This window comes from Sinohyriopsis cumingii, unplaced genomic scaffold (genome assembly GCF_028554795.1).
Source record: "Sinohyriopsis cumingii isolate HCF-2022 unplaced genomic scaffold, ASM2855479v2 utg003075l, whole genome shotgun sequence".
Lineage (NCBI taxonomy): Eukaryota > Metazoa > Mollusca > Bivalvia > Unionida > Unionidae > Sinohyriopsis > Sinohyriopsis cumingii.
Genome location: NW_028316388.1, coordinates 66,145 through 83,631, shown reverse-complemented (window position 1 = coordinate 83,631; position 17,487 = coordinate 66,145). Strand labels below are relative to the sequence as shown.

At 34.0% G+C, this 17,487-nt stretch overlaps 1 protein-coding gene across 1 annotated transcript in view; it reads right to left on the bottom strand.

Annotated features, from left to right (window-relative positions):
* LOC149769890 (cilia- and flagella-associated protein 47-like) overlaps nucleotides 1–17,487 on the bottom strand; it is a gene marked incomplete at its 5' end in the record, with an annotated part of 123,966 nt that overhangs the window by 40,396 nt on the left and 66,083 nt on the right. Inside the window, 4 exons of the mRNA XM_089949694.1 lie at nucleotides 2,263–2,385; nucleotides 5,151–5,290; nucleotides 11,577–11,831; nucleotides 15,126–15,396. Coding sequence (XP_089805820.1) covers nucleotides 2,263–2,385; nucleotides 5,151–5,290; nucleotides 11,577–11,831; nucleotides 15,126–15,396 — 789 coding nt within the window. The remainder of the gene's footprint in view (nucleotides 1–2,262; nucleotides 2,386–5,150; nucleotides 5,291–11,576; nucleotides 11,832–15,125; nucleotides 15,397–17,487) is intronic.

Here is a 17,487-nt window from a genome sequence, read left to right as displayed (position 1 = left end):
AAATAAGAAGTCATTTAGTGAGGTCATATCAGCACCATTTTTAAACAGGACCAACTACATGGAAGCTCACAAGAAGATATGACCACTGGTTCCAGAGCAGCCATCACAAGATTTTCAAAATGGAAGTCATGTTGGAGATCAGATCAACACCTAGTTTCATTTACGACCAACTAGCTGTATGTAAGAAGTCTGTTAGAAAAAATTATATTTACAACCATCCATTCAGGAGAAGTAATGATAAATGGGTTTAAAGATTTACCGGCAGTCAGATTGACATCATTTTCATAACAGGAACAGCTATAAGTCTTTAAATAAAAACCTCATGTCAATACAACCACCATTAAGGAGGAGTAAAGATAACAAACTGTTCAAGATGGCTGCCATGGTGGCCATGTTGGAGGTCAGATGGATACCAACTAGATGTCACAATGACTCTAAATAGTAAAAATTCCATGTAGACCATCCATTTACAAAAGGTAACAATAACAAGATTTTCAAGATGGCTGCCTTGGCAGCTGTGTTGTGGAGGTGAGATTAGCACCAGTTTCATTTGGGACAAACTACATTTAAAACTAAGACAGGTGGAAGAAGACATTAAGGACTATATTATCAGAAATAAAAATTGTGGAAGGATACATATTTTATGTACAGAAATGGTGCTTCTATCACTCTGTTAAAAGACAACCTCTCTTAAGAGACCACTTTTAGATCCTCCATTAAGTGATCTCTTTGAAAGTTCCTAACATGGCTCACTAGAATGTCTAGCCATATCACATAAAAGTTTGTGCAAATACATCATAAGATGACAGAGATATTTTTTATTAAATATAGGAAAAAACCTAAACAAGTTTAAAATCTAATGTAAATTTTGTTGCATTATGATTGATTATGCTTACATTATATAATCTTTATGAAAATAATTACTCGGAATTGTCTTACTTTCATAATGATTCATGCTAAGTATTGTATCCCATCACAGGATTTAAGCTAATGAAATTTTAAAAAATCAAACTCTTAGTGCAAATCTTCTCTGACTGTGACATTGACTCCTATGACAAAAGAGTGAGCAAGCCCGTCATAGAATGAACTGTCTTAGTTATATGGATTAAATGTAAGAACAAAACAAAAGTCATCAAGGTATGTAGGAAATATAAGCAATTAAAGAAACTTTAACTAAAACCTGAGTGTAAATTTCTATGACTGTAACATAAAGCCCAAGATCAAAGGGACAAGTCAACATGTTACAGAATAAATTGTCTTAGCTTCTTAATGATTTATGCCATGCATGACAAGAATCTATCAAAGGATTATTGAATGAATTGTCTTAGCTTCTTAATGATTTATGCCATGCATGACAAGAATCTATCAAGGGGTTACAGAATGAATCATCTTAGCTTTTTAATGATTTATGCCATGCATGACAAGAATCTATCAAGGGGTTACAGAATGAATCGTCTTAGCTTTTTAATGATTTATGCCATGCATAACAAGAATCTAGCATGGAGTTACCAAATGAATCATCTTAGCATTTTAATGATTTATGCCATGCATAACAAGAATCTAGCATGGGGTTACCGAATGAATCATCTTAGTTTTTTAATAATTTATGTCATGCATGACAAGAATCTATCAAGGGGTTACAGAATGAATCGTCTTAGCTTTTTAATGATTTATGCCATGCATGACAAGAATCTTCAAAGGATTATTGAATGAATTGTCTTAGCTTTTTAATGATTTATGCCATGCATGACAAGAATCTAGCATGGGGTTACAGAATGAATTGTCTTAGCTTCTTAATGATTTATGCCAAGCATGACAAGAATCTATCAAGGGGTTACAGAATGAATCATCTTAGCTTTTTAATGATTATGTCATGCACGACAAGAATTTATTAAGAGGTTAACAAAATATATGTAAATGAACAACTTTAACCTAAACTATAACAAATTGTTGATGCCAATGATGTTGTTGGCAGAAAACTGAAGGCTATTTGTTTGCTTTCCCACTAACATAGTCACAACATAAAAGTTTCAAAACTTAACTTGGCCACCCTTCTTATATTAAAGAGAAAAAAGTGAATTAAGTTAATTGACATAAATGAGGGATCTGCCTTCCACCCCTTCTGCAATCAATGTCTTGTTGAACTTAGAAGGATTAATTACTCCTTTTGTAATATGTATTAAATTATGATTTCCATCTAATTAACACTAAATCTGTAAACCATGAAGCTTTTCATTGTTCACTGTCTGTGTACAATCTTACTTTGGCCTGACTGATGGCTGACTCTGGATTTTTGGCCAGCTTTGTGATAGTTTTGGACAAGATGCTGCTACTCTGTAATGTGCCTGTTGCCACACGACGGGTAAATTCTTTTTCTGACATTTGCTGAAAAAACAACCACAACAATATTGTAACCATCACCCACAAAACAAACAACACTGCAAAATCACAACAATGGACTGAAATGTTGGTGAGATATGAAGAAAACACTTGTTTTTATTTTAAAAAATAGACCGAGACTTGACTGTACTTGCCCCATAGGGTAGGAGACTGTATTTAAAAGAAACTTACACAGTTTGACCCCACTATAACACAGTAGTTGGGAGCCATAGAACTCAACCGTGTTATAGACCAAACCGTGTTACAAGCAACCAGGTCAGTTAGCTGAAGAAAATTATCAAAAAAAATTGCGGGAAGGGGGTATAGGTAATAAATGCAGGTGATATAATACATGCTTCATTGGCACAGTTACCATCTTAAATTGATGCATATTAAATGAGAAATACACCTGTAGTAAAAACAGAAAAGACATATATAATAGTTTACTTTATTTAGAGAACCACGAATTGGTAAATATACATGAATACTGTTTATATATACATGTCTAATCTATAGCATGAATAGTATCAACACCGTGTACTCACCTGTGAACCTCATCATATACATTGATTCCATCAAAAATATGCACATACAGAGCTTTAAAATAGTCAATAATTTTGTCCAGGACATAATGGTCTGAATTCAGTGGAAAAATATAGCACAATCATGTAACGAATGACGAAGCACATTTACTTTTCAGTATGTCCCAAGTCGGTAAAAGTTAGTTTGCGTTTTAAGCCACCGTTGGTAGCGTTTGTAAGCATAAACTTTTTCCCTACAAAAAGAAAACTTTCACAGCATAGGTAATGTGCTCCAGTCACATTGGAAAATGCAAATCACATTGGAAAATGCAAAAATCCATAAGATTCCATCACTTTTATTTAAGTTTGGTACTGACTTCCTTCGATGAAAAGTTCTTTGTTTTTATTGAAAGATTGTAGTCGGCTTTCTTTGATGAAGTATGCATGCATTATTGAAGTCACCGCTAAAGGACAGCTTTAGAGAAACAAACAAATGCCCATTTCTTATTGTGGCGGCAACATCAAATAATTATATTGCATGATTGAGACTCCATCTGCTGAGTACGTTTTCATAACAATCGGTGCTTCAAAGGTAATCTGTTTCCTTTGAAATTTCAACAAACTATTTTATCTGGGTACATTTTTAGAAAAGAATTGGCCATCATTTGGACTATTCTAGTTACTGTCATTCCATGCCTATTGAATAAACCAATAAGTAAGATGTAGTTTTTATTTTTTATTTTTTCATTGTGTTTAACATTTGTGGTAGCAGCGTGATGCTACCTTCCACGCATGCGTCTGAAAATTAACAAAGGGTCAACGGATGATAGAGACGCATGTATACTGGTTTGATGATAGGGATTATTACAGAAAATATGAGTGTTCTGAAGGATTTAATTCTGACTGAAAAGAAGAGGAATTGTACTGACCATCCACACACAAATGTCAGCCTTTTAAAATATATTAATCACTAGCGAGCGGCCGAAAATCAGATGGAAGATAGATTACGAGATAATACCTTATCCAGTTGATCTCACAACATACAGTACTCATGCTAGATGTCATGATAAGCGGATTATAATATAACAATGCACTGTTTAGATGGTTTGCCAATAAGGGCAAAGAATTTGTTTATGTAACAATAGATAAATTTCAGTGCATTTTATATACAGTTTGCGGCTTCCTTTCATGGGGCCTCTTAATTTCTGCACTCCAAACCAATGGTTGTATATAAAAGTTTAAACAGCCAACAACGTCGCCAATAAAAAAAAATTGCCACATGGTATGTTTTGCCACCAATAAGGAAAAACAATCCATATTTGCAACATTGGCAAAGACCTATGCGATCCTAGAATAAACCTTTTATGTGCTATTTTTTGTACTTTTAAGAAGAAAAAAACTACTTTTTCGTGTATGAGAAAAATACATACAAAACTTCAGGAGCCACGCCGCGATTGTCTTGTATTATTCATACATAATCTTTTCCCCAAAATAATAGGTTTTTACGTCTTTTTCATACTTTTAAGAAAGATTTTTTTTTGTGAACAAGAAAAATACATGTATATGAAATTTCAGGAGATACACCAGGACCGTGTTGTGTCCAAATTCATGTTATAACGGAGCAGGGTCACTGTATGTACAATGAAAACAATTTCTGTGGTCTCATTCCTTCACTTCAAACAAGCCAGACTTTTTTTGGATAAAAATGTAATGGTGATGCCAACACCAATGTGTGTGATGCCAATACCATGTGCTTGGTGAAACCTTCAGACAATTAACTTGATCCCATTTAGAAAGCATGATCACTCTTTATTTCACACAATATACAGTAGGTAACCCTGGAACCAATGTTTGTACAGCTTATATATCTGTACAAAGGTGTCAACTGAAATTAGGGAAGGGGAATTACCTGTGTTACAAAATTACACATTTATTCAATCTAGACAATTGTCACTATGTCACAGAACCAGTTCCCTATATATCATGATTTTTTGTATCACTGAATAAGTTAAAGCATTTGATTTTTTATACTCTTATCTAGATGCTTAAAAATGACAATGGGTCTCTGTTTAGGAAAACACACTTGTAATTATATTTCCATAAACTAACCAGTAAGCTGTAAAAGAGAAACGAGAATACATGTGAGAACATAAACTGGGGTAGACAGGAAAAGAAAACCTCATGCTGTAGTGCCCGTATTTTTGATATGGCAACATAATAGTAATGTTTGAATCCTCAATATAATCTTACCTGTTGTGCAGCAAGGAGGAGCGCACGTTCTCTGGCTTCATTGGTTGCTGGAATTATAAGGTTTTCTTCTAGAAGTTGTCCTGCCTCACACTTCCAGTATACCACATGATCATCTCCACCAAACAGACCCTTGCCTGTACCTGAAAATCAATAGCAAATTATCATACTAAATTTGATTTCTTAACAGTGACAACCCTCAAGACCAAATATCAATTCTGATGGTAATACTTTATGGGGTACCAATGATTGTAGACTGTATGGTTTTGGGTTTATGAGGCACCAATTTGTGTGGACACTATGGGGAACCAGGCATTATGTCCTCTATGGTTTTGGATTTATGGGGTACCAATCATTCTGGACTCTATGGTTTTGGGACAAACCATGACTTACAAGATGCAAGATTTTATGCCACTGTCATAAAAGCCATTTCAGTTAGAGATATATCTATGAATTTAAGCAACAATGACAATGTCATTTTTTGTAAAACCATGCTGATAATAAAAATAATACATACTCAGAATAATTAATGAATCCATATTAAACGCTTGAATATTTTTTTACCATTATTAAAAAGTGAGGTCATACAATTTTAAGCTTGTATGTCTTTGTACAGAGGGCATTTGAGAATGATTTTCAATGGATGTGCAAAGGGCAATTGTGGATGATTTTCTACAGATGTACAGAAGGCAACTGAGGACGAGTTTCTAAGGATGTACAGGGGGCAACTGAGGATGAGATTCTATGGATGTACAGGGGGCAACTGAGGATGAGATTCTATGGATGTACAGGGGGCAACTGAGGATGAGATTCTATGGATGTACCAAGGGAAATTGACGATGAGTTTCTATAGACGGACAGACAGCAATTCTGGATGATTTTCAATGGATGTACGGAGGGCAACTCAGGATGAGTTTCTATAGTTGTACAGAGGACAACTGAGGATGAGTTTCTATGGACATACCAAAGAGAAACTGAGGACGAGTTTCTATAGATGTACAGAGGGCAACTCAGGATGGTGAGTTTCTATGAATGTATGGACAATTGAGGATGATTTTCAGTGGATGTACAGAGGGCAACTGACAGGATGATTTTCAATGCATGTACAGACAGCAATTGAGGATGATTTTCAATGGATAAACAGAGGGCAACTCATGGTGAGTTTCTATGGATGTACAGACAGCAATTGATGATAAATTTTTAATGGATGTACAGAGGGCAAGTCAGGATGAGTTTCTATGGATGTACCAAGGGAAACTGAGGATGAGTTTCTATGGATGTACATACAACAATTGAGGATGACTTTCAATGGATGTACAGAGGGCAACTGAGAATGATTTTCTATGGATGTACAGACATAAATTAAGGATTCATTTCTATGGCTGTACAGATGGCAATTGATGATGAGTTTCTATGGATGTACAGAGTGCACTTGAGGATGAGTTTCTTTGGATGTATAGAGTGCATTTGAGGATGAGTTTCTATGGATGTACAGAGTGCATTTTGAGGATGAGTTTCTATGGATGTACAGAGTGCACTTGAGGATGAGTTTCTCTGGATACAAAGTTCAGCCTTATTTTCTTACCATGTATTTTTTAGGAAATTTTATAACTGAAGTGTTCATACTTCAATGGAAAAATTGCAGGGAAGAATGTGTGACTAAGTATTTATCAACAATACAATTATATTACAATAATTATTTTTGCATCATGTACATGACTTCCTTGCCAAGTATTCAATTTGTAAAACTGTGACTCATTTGTGTATTGATATGACACATAACATTTTTCTGATCCACAGATATTTATTCCACATCGGCAATTAGAGAACTACGCTGAATTGAAATGCTCTCTAAGACATGAATAACTTACCTTAATGGAGGCAAGGTGGAAGTTGGATCAGAAGGGTGGGTGTAGTACTTAACTAAACAGTCTTTAGCATTAACTCTTATGCTAAGTTGTTATATTGTAGCAATGTGGAAAAAGATCTTTTCTGATATCATTGATGACTTCTGTCATCAAGTTAATTCTAGAAATTTGAAAAAATTAATTCATGCAATAAACCACTGCAGAATAAAAAAATATGCATGCAATGAGAATGAACCTTTTTGTTTAAACTACATGCATATTAATTAGGACTTCAACAAATGAAGTCTTTTTTGTAATATTTTCTCATGTATAATAATGTGGCCAACAGTGAACACAAAAGAATCCAGATTAACTGGCTCATTATCAGCATCTACACTGTTCCATTAGAATTTCAAGCCAACAGTAAATCCTGTTTTACCAGCAACTTATCAGGGTCTACTTTGTTCCATTAGAATTTCAAGCATACAATAAATCCTGTTTTACCAGCAACTTATCAGGGTCTACTTTGTTCCATTAGGAATTTCAAGCCAACAGTAAATCCTGTTTTACCAGCAACTTATCAGGGTCTACTTTGTTCCATTAGAATTTCAAGCCAGCAGTAAATCCTGTTTTACCAGCAACTTATCAGGGTCTACTTTGTTCCATTAGGAATTTCAAGCCAACAGTAAATCCTGTTTTACCTGCAACTTATCAGGGTCTACTCTGTTCCATTAGGAATTTCAAGCCAACAGTAAATCCTGATTTACAAGCAGATTGTTCAACTGCAGATCTAGGTCAATGCCATCTGTACTTTGGTATGCAATATTATACAATTATTGATCTTTGTTGTCATTAATGTTAATTTTTATGAACCATTACAATTCAGAGTGACCAAGGTGAAATGGGGGTCCATGAGATTTCACATTCATCAAAACAAAGGTTGATAACTGCTTTATGTGATGTGATGTGATTTTGATTTTTAACGTAGCTTTAACAATTTTTCAGTCATATCGCTACGATGTCTGCAATGTGGCAGTTTATAGTGATGTCTAGCACTGGGGCATCATGCCGCAGACATGTAGCATGATGTCCCACCCAGTCACATTATCCTGACACCGGGCCGACCAGTCCTAACACTAACCTCTTAATGCTGAGCGCCAAGCGAGGCAGCTGGATAACTGTTTTATAACATAATTAAATGAAAAATGTTTGAAATTCGACTTGCTGCAGTAGAGGGAAAATGCTATTTCAGCTGCATGACGCCATACAAATATGTAGTTATGATGGTGCATTATCATCAATAATTCACATGATGTTATATTAGTCAATGAAATAGCATATCTCATTGGAATCATGTAATATATACTGATAAATTACCTCTGTCATGCAAGTTATAAGTGCTGAAATGGGTCAGACAATTTTTGAAGTAAAAATATCTTGTAAAAAATGTTTACAACATTGCACATTATTATTTACAAGGAAAATTAACTAGGATTATAAAATCTGAACCATTGAATATTATTCCAAATATCTAGTGTATTTTTCAACTACTTTTAAATTCTTTTCGTTCCTTGTGTTTACCAACTTACCTGGAAAAAAAATCTGTTATATTTTCAAGCAAGATTACATCAGTTTTATAGAGCTATAAGATGTATGCAGTAAAACCACATCAAACATATTCAATTTTATTTTATTATCATAACAAGAGAACCCCTTAACAGTAAATATTCAATTATATTATCATATAACAAGAGACCTTCTTTAAGTATATATTTTATTATTACAAAAAAGAGCTCACCTTTTATTCAGGCAGAAAGGAAGAACTTATCCTAAAACAAGTGACACTGACCTTGTACTAGGGTGTTCATGGACATATGGATGATAGGATGTGCACATACATGGCTGTCAATGTGGTCAATTCTGTCTAAGCAGGCTTAACAATGACTACTGTGTCATGTTTCTAGGTAAACTCAACAATGACTATGTGTCAAATTTCAGTCTATGCAGACTCAACAATGACTACTGTCAAGTTTCAGTCTGAGTAGATACAACAATGACTACTGTGTCAAGTTTTTGTCTATGTAGATTCAACAATGACTACTGTGTTAAGTTTCTATTTAACATGACTCAACATGACTCAACAATAATTGCTGTGTCAAGTTTCAGTCTATGCAGACTCAACAATGATTACTGTGTCAAGTTTCTCTCTAAGCAGACTCAACAATGACTACTGCATCAAATTTCTAAGGAGACTCAACAATGATTACTGTGTCAAGTTTCTGTCTAAGCAAACTCAACAGAGACTACTGTGTCAAGTTTTTGTCTAAGTAGACTCAACAGTGATCGTTGTGTCATGTTTTAATTGATAAAGAAGAACTGAATTGCATTTTCTTCACAGCTTTCTAATGTCTCTAAACTGATCTAATACTGATATATCTTCATCACCTGCTTTTTTATTTATTACTACAGGTAAATTGGCCAGCAAACAAATTTCTACTAATTATATGAAACTATCTACAAAATTAAATAAGCTTCTGATGTAAATGCCATTCAGTCTAGATCAAACTATGTCAGTATAACTAAAGGATTATTTTCCTAGGTTTTCTCATCAAAGACAGACACATTTTGCCACCAAAGGCTATTCATAAGAGAAATACCAGAAGGATGTCCAAATAGATTCCTTAATGGTATCTATGAACATGACTAATTACCATATTCTACATAATACCTGCACTGAATGCTTACAGAATATTTCTGGGGGGTGGATGGATGGGGTGAATTTCATGAAATGAAAAATCATTGTGATAAAAGTACACCAGTGATGTCATAATGTCCCAGTCATGATGTTCTTAACAGCCATTTCCCTCCCATAAGGCATGATGCGAGACACACATGATTAGTAATGGATTTTTGAACTTGCATTTTGACTAGATTGCGGGGTGTACATTGATGGCATCAAGACACATATTAGTATTGGATTTTTTTAAAGCATATTTTGACTAGAAAGAGGGGTGTGCATTCAGTAAGGCTTGTGCAGGTACTATGCTGATATGGCATATTAAAAATGGAGGGAATCAAAATACAACAATAAAGTTATCATGAAGTCGCCACAAATTTGATTCTATTAATAACATTTTATGTCCCATCTTTAGATGAACTGGTATTTTTTATTCTATTAATAAAAATTGATGTGCCATCTTTTGATGACTTATTTTCTTGTGAGGCAATCATGACTATTTAAAAGTACTGTGGCTCAATGCAAATGTTGACATAGTATTTCAAAATGAAGGACCTTTTAATGCATATTTATATTTCTGAAGGGGTATGAACATATTAAGTATCCACTTAAGTTTTCATTCTGTTAGTGTAATCATGCTTCTGGCACCATAAGCTATACAAGTTGTTCTTCATTTACATTCCATCCAGTTGTTATGAATGACTATTTGTAGCGAAATTACACAATGGACTTAAAGTGATAAAAGCAGTACATGCAAACATGATACAAGTAACACTGAATTAGAACAAGGTAAGTTAGAAACTATGACACAAAAGAACCATTAAGTTTTCCTGCTGTAAATGTTACCTCTCTTTGGTGGGTAGAAGCTTTCATCTAAATACAAAATATAATCAGGATCTTGCAATTATATATGTGTGTCTACATCTTTTGCCTATGAACATTTAAGATACAAATTTGCTACTATTGCAATAAAATCAAGGACATCATACATATTTGTTTATGAAAATGAAAGAAATATTTGCAAAATTACTTTTTTTTAAAAAGAGTATAGAAATTAGAATACAAAACAAAATTTCAAACTGCATTCTATGCATAAAAATGTCTAACATCTAGGTTATAATATACAAACTACAAAAGAAGAAACATGTGTCTAAATGTAAAGCCACTCCAAACATCGGTATGATTTTTTTTCTGTCAGGAATTTAGTGGTTGTTACATAGTGAGATGTAAAATTGATAGGTCTATATATTAATGAACACTAAAATAATGAACTAGCACTAAAACAAATTCTACTTATAATAAAAGCTTTATAACACTTGGGAAATAATAAGTGAGCCATGGCATTTGATGAGAACAAAGATATCAGTGATGGTATTGATGCTCATGCTGGATAATAAAGTTACTTTTTTGTATACTTTTGGAAAGTATGACTATAAATGATGAAACTGATGATACTTAATCACATATTAGTCGTAATGGTTCCGGCATAAGATTACATCAAGGGACTATAACTAAAAGACCTCAAGGGCCATAACTCTGCAATGAAGGGGAGTAATCAAAGTAGAACAAAAAACAATACTGACCATTACCTAATTAAAAAAGGAACCATTCTGTTAAAAAAAGGGAAACTGGAAAAAAAATTTTTGTTTGACATGTATTAAAGAGTGTGCTTATTAAAGAGTGGACACAGATAATCTGGCTAAAATACTGACAATCACATAAATATAACAGACGATAGCAATAGAATTTAATTCTAATATTTTTCTAAAAAAATAGACTTTTCAAGGTACATCTGGTTATATCTGAATATATTTGTCAATATACATGTACATATTGGCACCTCACCTGCAGCTGCAGCACTACTGATCCTGACACTATGTGCTGTTTTGACAAAAGGAACAACTGCAGGCAGCGGCAGTGTTGCCTTGGCCTCAATGGAATACAGAAATTCTCCAAGAGCCTCATTCAGGAAAATCACGGAGCACTGGCGGTCTCCAACATTAAATGGCAGGAAATGGATCTCAACTGTAGCTGACTCATTTGGATTGAGGTTGACAGAGGATACTGGGCTATAGAATGCACTTAGTTCAGTTTCTTCTTCTGAAAGAAAATTTCAACTCATATGGATCTACAGAAATCCAAGTTTAACGATCGTAACAAATCTTACAGATGCATAATTATTTGAACAAAATAAAAAGTACAGTCTGTCTAGTTTTGTTAATCTTGTGCAAAACAGTGGCATAGAGAAGTGCAAAATTAATGTGACCACTGGATAAATGGGTAATTTATAAATAGATAAAAGCTAGAATTCATGCCATTAAATCAATACAGTGATTCCTCACTACTATGCTCGAGTCATATAAGTGTACCACTATATAAGTGTTGTAACCTTTTACTGAAGAACTCGATCAAAACCAAATTTGTCCCAAAAATGGCATCTATGACCTCCACAGTGTTAAAGAAAAGTCTGTGTTATCCTCACACTACAGATTACTTTGTTCAAAGTGGCAGAAAGAATCAGTTTGATGTGCTGTAGGGATAAACAGGGCTGTCAATTCTGTGGCATGTTCAAATGCCATATCAAATGAGTTTTTTTCCTGACTCGCAACAAATGATAAAAATGGTATTGTATTTATTACATACAATCAATTTGATGTTTGCCATTTATTTCAAGATATATGAAGTGAATGGAATCAAAGGCATTTCAGGACTTATACCAGACTGATTTGGTGCATCTAAGAAAATTGTTGCATGTAATGTATGTCGGTGACAATACCTAAATAGTCTGGTATGTGAGATATTTACTAAATATATCTATCAAGCAACAGATCATCCAAATAAGATTTAATGAGAATGTAATAAAATGAGGGACTACTGCAGCTGGATAAGTGGCAGTTAGATTGACAAGACTATATTACAGGTCGAAGGGTCATGTAAGCACATTTACTGATATAAGTTAAAAAATAATTTTATTTTTAAAATTCAGTCATAATATAGTTATAACAACACTTATTCAATCATGATTTTTTAGTGATCTACACATTAATTATCATAACGAAAATTCCAGATGAAAATGTTCCATCACTATGGACTTTTAAAATGGCAGTTGGGCATTACACTGGGTCAAGAAAGCCGATATTGGATTGAACTATTACTAGTGCCCCCCTGCAAGGGATCAAGTATGTGATCATGTGAACAAGAAATCGCATACATCTTCAATTATCTCCTGTATGGATGTTCAACTATGAATGTGATGAGGAGTAACGTACAATAAGTTTCATTCTTAGCATGTACATATGACATTTCTTCAAAATGACAATTTAGCATGATGTAAAATTTAACTAAAATAAATCTGAATTGACAGCCATCTTTCTAGTTTTTTACGAGTATGAAAGCACATACTTGTAAGGGAAAAATAGGTATTATGTATGAACTGATATAAAAGATATGACAAACCATACAAAAGATATAAATGAAGTTACATAACTGCCTCCAATTTATTGGACTTGTGGTGTCAATTTTTTCCCGACGGTGTTTCCCAGGCTTTGTTTATACATGATGACACTTTTGCATCTCTGCTTATGTTTGTAAAATAAAGTGAATAAACGCCATTTAATGGTATGTGTACTCTAATTCTCCAAGATGACGCCTGTAGCTGCAAAATCTGATTTAGAACGCGTACATAAGCTATGTGACTTCTCCTAAAGACTGTAACTCAGTCAAACTATCGCTATTATATTACAGCAAGATTAGACTTTAAATAAGTCAAACTATCACTATGATATTATAAAAAGATCAGACTCTAACTTGGCCAAACTGTCACTGTGACATTATCACAATATTAGACTATAACTCAAACTATTAAATTGTCATTTACTCATTAAAATACAAACTCTGAGAAAAAAAGATGTAGAGCAATCAGAAGACCTCAAGGTCAATGAACCCAAAATTCACCTTGGAAATACTGTGAGAATAAAACACAAAATAAAGGTGGAAACCACCAGAAGATGGCAGGGCTCTTAGTCAAATCTTGAAGTATGCAATTACAGTAAAATAGTACTGTGCTAAATGCACTATGGCAAATTAATGGAATTGTTGGTACAAGTAAAATAAAGTTTTTCTAATACACTCAAACTTAATGGAATTATCAGTACAAATAAAAGAAAGTCTTTTAATAAACTCAAACTTAAAAACAGAAATTTCCTAATGCTCTGCCCAAGAGAAAAATCGTCTCATTCAATGAGTGGCTTTGATGAACACTCTAGGTGGCACTCTACAGTTTCGTATTTTGCATAGGTTTAGAATTTTAAGGAAAAAGAATTTGGCCCTGTGTCCTCACTGGTTAAACTGGCTATTAAAAAAGACCTTGTATATCTTAGGTATTGTTCAAAGAACCTTTAATTCACTTTATTTTGGTATATGACTGATGGGTGTAATGTGGGTTACAGAGTATACAGCTTGGCCTTACTCCAAATGTGTACCTTTCAAAAGCTGCTAGCTACGCTTGGTCATGTTCAGAAGCTGGTATTGTCTAGTTGGGCAAAATTCATTTTCCCTAGTTTAATAGGTGCTAAAGATAGTGTACTTTTGTCTAATTCAGGCTTATGTTTTTAGCATAAGGGATCAGTCATTTTAGTTAGCACTGTGCTTAGATCATGTATTATTTCCAGGAGTACAATATCCAAAGAACCGTCAGCCACATTACATCAAAGTAGCTTACAGGTATGCCAACATTCTCTCCACTGTCATTTTCAAATGTAAACAACTTCACCTTACATATGTCAAAAGTACATATTAACTGGTGAGCACCCCCTGACCAAGAGAAAAATCACCTCAGACAGTGAGTGGCTTTGATTAACACTCAGGATCAAGAGAAAAATCATCTCAATCAATGAGTGGGTTTGACGAATGCATTAGCATGAGAAAAATCATCTCAGTCAGTGAGTGATTTTGATGAACACTGAGCAAAATAAATCAGATTGAATGGTGACTGTTTTTTTACTCCTTAAAAAGCATAATTTTCTTACAAATTTCTCATATATTGAAAATCTAAACTTTCTAAAACTGCCCTTGCAGTGTTGTATCGAACAAAACAAAACCTGAGTAAAAACATGAGATTTTATTATGCAGTGAGTCTAAATGAACACATAACTGTTGAGATATGCTGAATGACTAATTGTCTTGCAGAAGTTACAAGCACTGCTGATTTCTGATGTATCCAATTTGGATTTAACGATAATGTTGAGAGCTGTTTTTTGAACATTAGCTGTACAAAAGCCATATATTATTTTTTCATTTTCATGCATCCAAGATTTTCTTTGTCATCTATCTGTGCATATGTATGCCATGCCTGAAACACCATGGAGTGGAATAGCAGAATTAAATGGTACTTACCTTCTTTAGGAAGTTCAATAGTGTCTGTAATATTTGGTGGAGGTGTTGGAGGAGTTTCAGGCCTAGGAATACCAGTGTCAATCTTTGACTTTATCTTTTTCTTCCTTTTTTCCTTCTTCTTCATTAGCATGGAATGTTTACTGGGGTCAAGGAGGCTACCACTGGCTTCTACGAGCACGATGCGGAACTCTCCACCTTCGGAAAATGGGTTTGTGATCTCCAAGGGAATCTTTTCCAGCTCAAAGCAGGGTGACTCACACTTGATGATGTTCTGCAAATGGAATTGGATTGATCTGAGGATGAAGTTTTATATATTAATTAATTAAGGTAAGCCGATTCAGACAAGGGGGGTGGGTGAGTTACATGTAAATCCAAAAGCTTGACTTCATCTTGCTGTTAATAATTGTATTATGTTACGACTCTGTGGTCACAAACTTAAGTAACAGAAGAGAAGTAAAACCATAAAGTTTTGTAAAACTCAACAAACAATTTAATTATTAAAGTGATAAATTAAAAATGTGAGAGGAACTTGCAGTATAATGAAGTGAATCTGAATGTGTCCTTATAAAAGTCTTTGAAAGTCCTTAAACGTATGAAAAGTCCCATGCAATTTCAATACTGAAAATGTACTGGTCTTCCAAGAACCGTGACAAAAGTCTTTGAAAGTCCTTAAACGTATGAAAAGTCCCATGCAATTTCAATACTGAAAATGTACTGGTCTTCCAAGAACCGTGACATCAAGAGGGCATTGTCCAGAATTCTTTTGAATAATTTATAACAGTTCCAGATAATATTATTGTCCAAATAACTAATACTTTCTATCACCACTGAACAGTTCAAACAAATGTTTTTCCTCTCATAAAATATTTAAGTACAACATAAAATATGTCTGCAGCCTTACATCAGGAACACAAAAAGTGTGAATGACTCCAGAAAACCAGAAATCGGAATGAAATTGAATGGTTAACTTTCTCCTTATATACACTGTAAATTCACAATAGACCCCATATGGCAACATACACTATTGATTTATGACATACTAAATTCTTCTCGAAACTTCCCTATCCCATCAGTCACTAAGAAACTGTCATAGGTGCCACTTCAAGTATTATTATTATGATTATTATTACTAATTGTCAACATGTACATAAACAACTATTTATAAATCCTACCTTATTTGTGTTTTCAAAATGTTGCACACAATTTATATAAAAAAATATTCTATACAGTTTATGACCAGGAATAAAAATTATGAAAATTAAATAAAATCATATACCAGAAGATATACATAACAATTGTCATCAGAAAAGTGACATTTATATCCTATCTTATTATATATACTCAGTTAATAATGAGGGTTCAGCCATTTTTATTGTTGTCTTTAGACAACACCCTGAGTTGATCCATGTGATAATTAGGGTCAGCCATTTTTATTGTTGTCTTTAGACAACACCCCGAGTTAATCCATGTGATAATTAGGGTCAGCCATTTCTACTGTTGTCTTTAGGAGGTACTCACCAGTTATTATGCACTTTTGAGAGAGTGAGGTATGTAAGGTGAAGTTGTTTGCATTTAAAACATGCACAATGGAGTGAATGTTGGCATACCTCTATGCTACATTGATGTAATGTGGATAATATTTCTTTGGATATTGTACTTTTGGAAATTGAACATGATCTAAGCACACTGTTAAGTAAAATGACTGCTCCCTTGTGCTAAAAAATCAGCCTGAATTAGTCTAAAGTACACTATCCATAGCAGCTATTAAAATAGTGAAAATGAATTTTGCCAGGCAGACAATACCAGCTTCTGAAAGTGCAATGAATGAATTACCAAATATATAAAATGCAAAAAAAGTTATCGGCTCTTTTTTTATACAATTTACCTCTGAAGTTCAGGAAGTGAAAATGACCAAGTGGAGCTAGCACTTTTTTGAAAGGTGCACATCTGAAGTAAGGCCAAGTTGTATACTCTATAACCCATAGTACACCCATCAATCATACATCAAAATAAAGGGAATTAAAGGGTCTTTGAATTATACCTAAGATATACAAGGTCTTTTTTAAATAGCCAGTATAACCAGTGAGGAAAGCCAGGAAAATTCTTTTTCTTTAAATTTCTAACCCTATGCAAAATAAGAAACTGTAGAGCGCCACCTTAGACATCACCCTGAGTTAATCCATGTGATGAGGAAGATTGGAGGGCATGGTTATGTAGGTTAATTATGGTACCCATTTTGAGGATATGATCCTATTTCTATTCCTTTCACAAAGAAAAAAGGGCATAGAAGGATCTTTTAATTCAAGCTGAATCAGCTATTATCTCAGAATGAAAATGAAACAGCAGAAACATTTTAAATGTG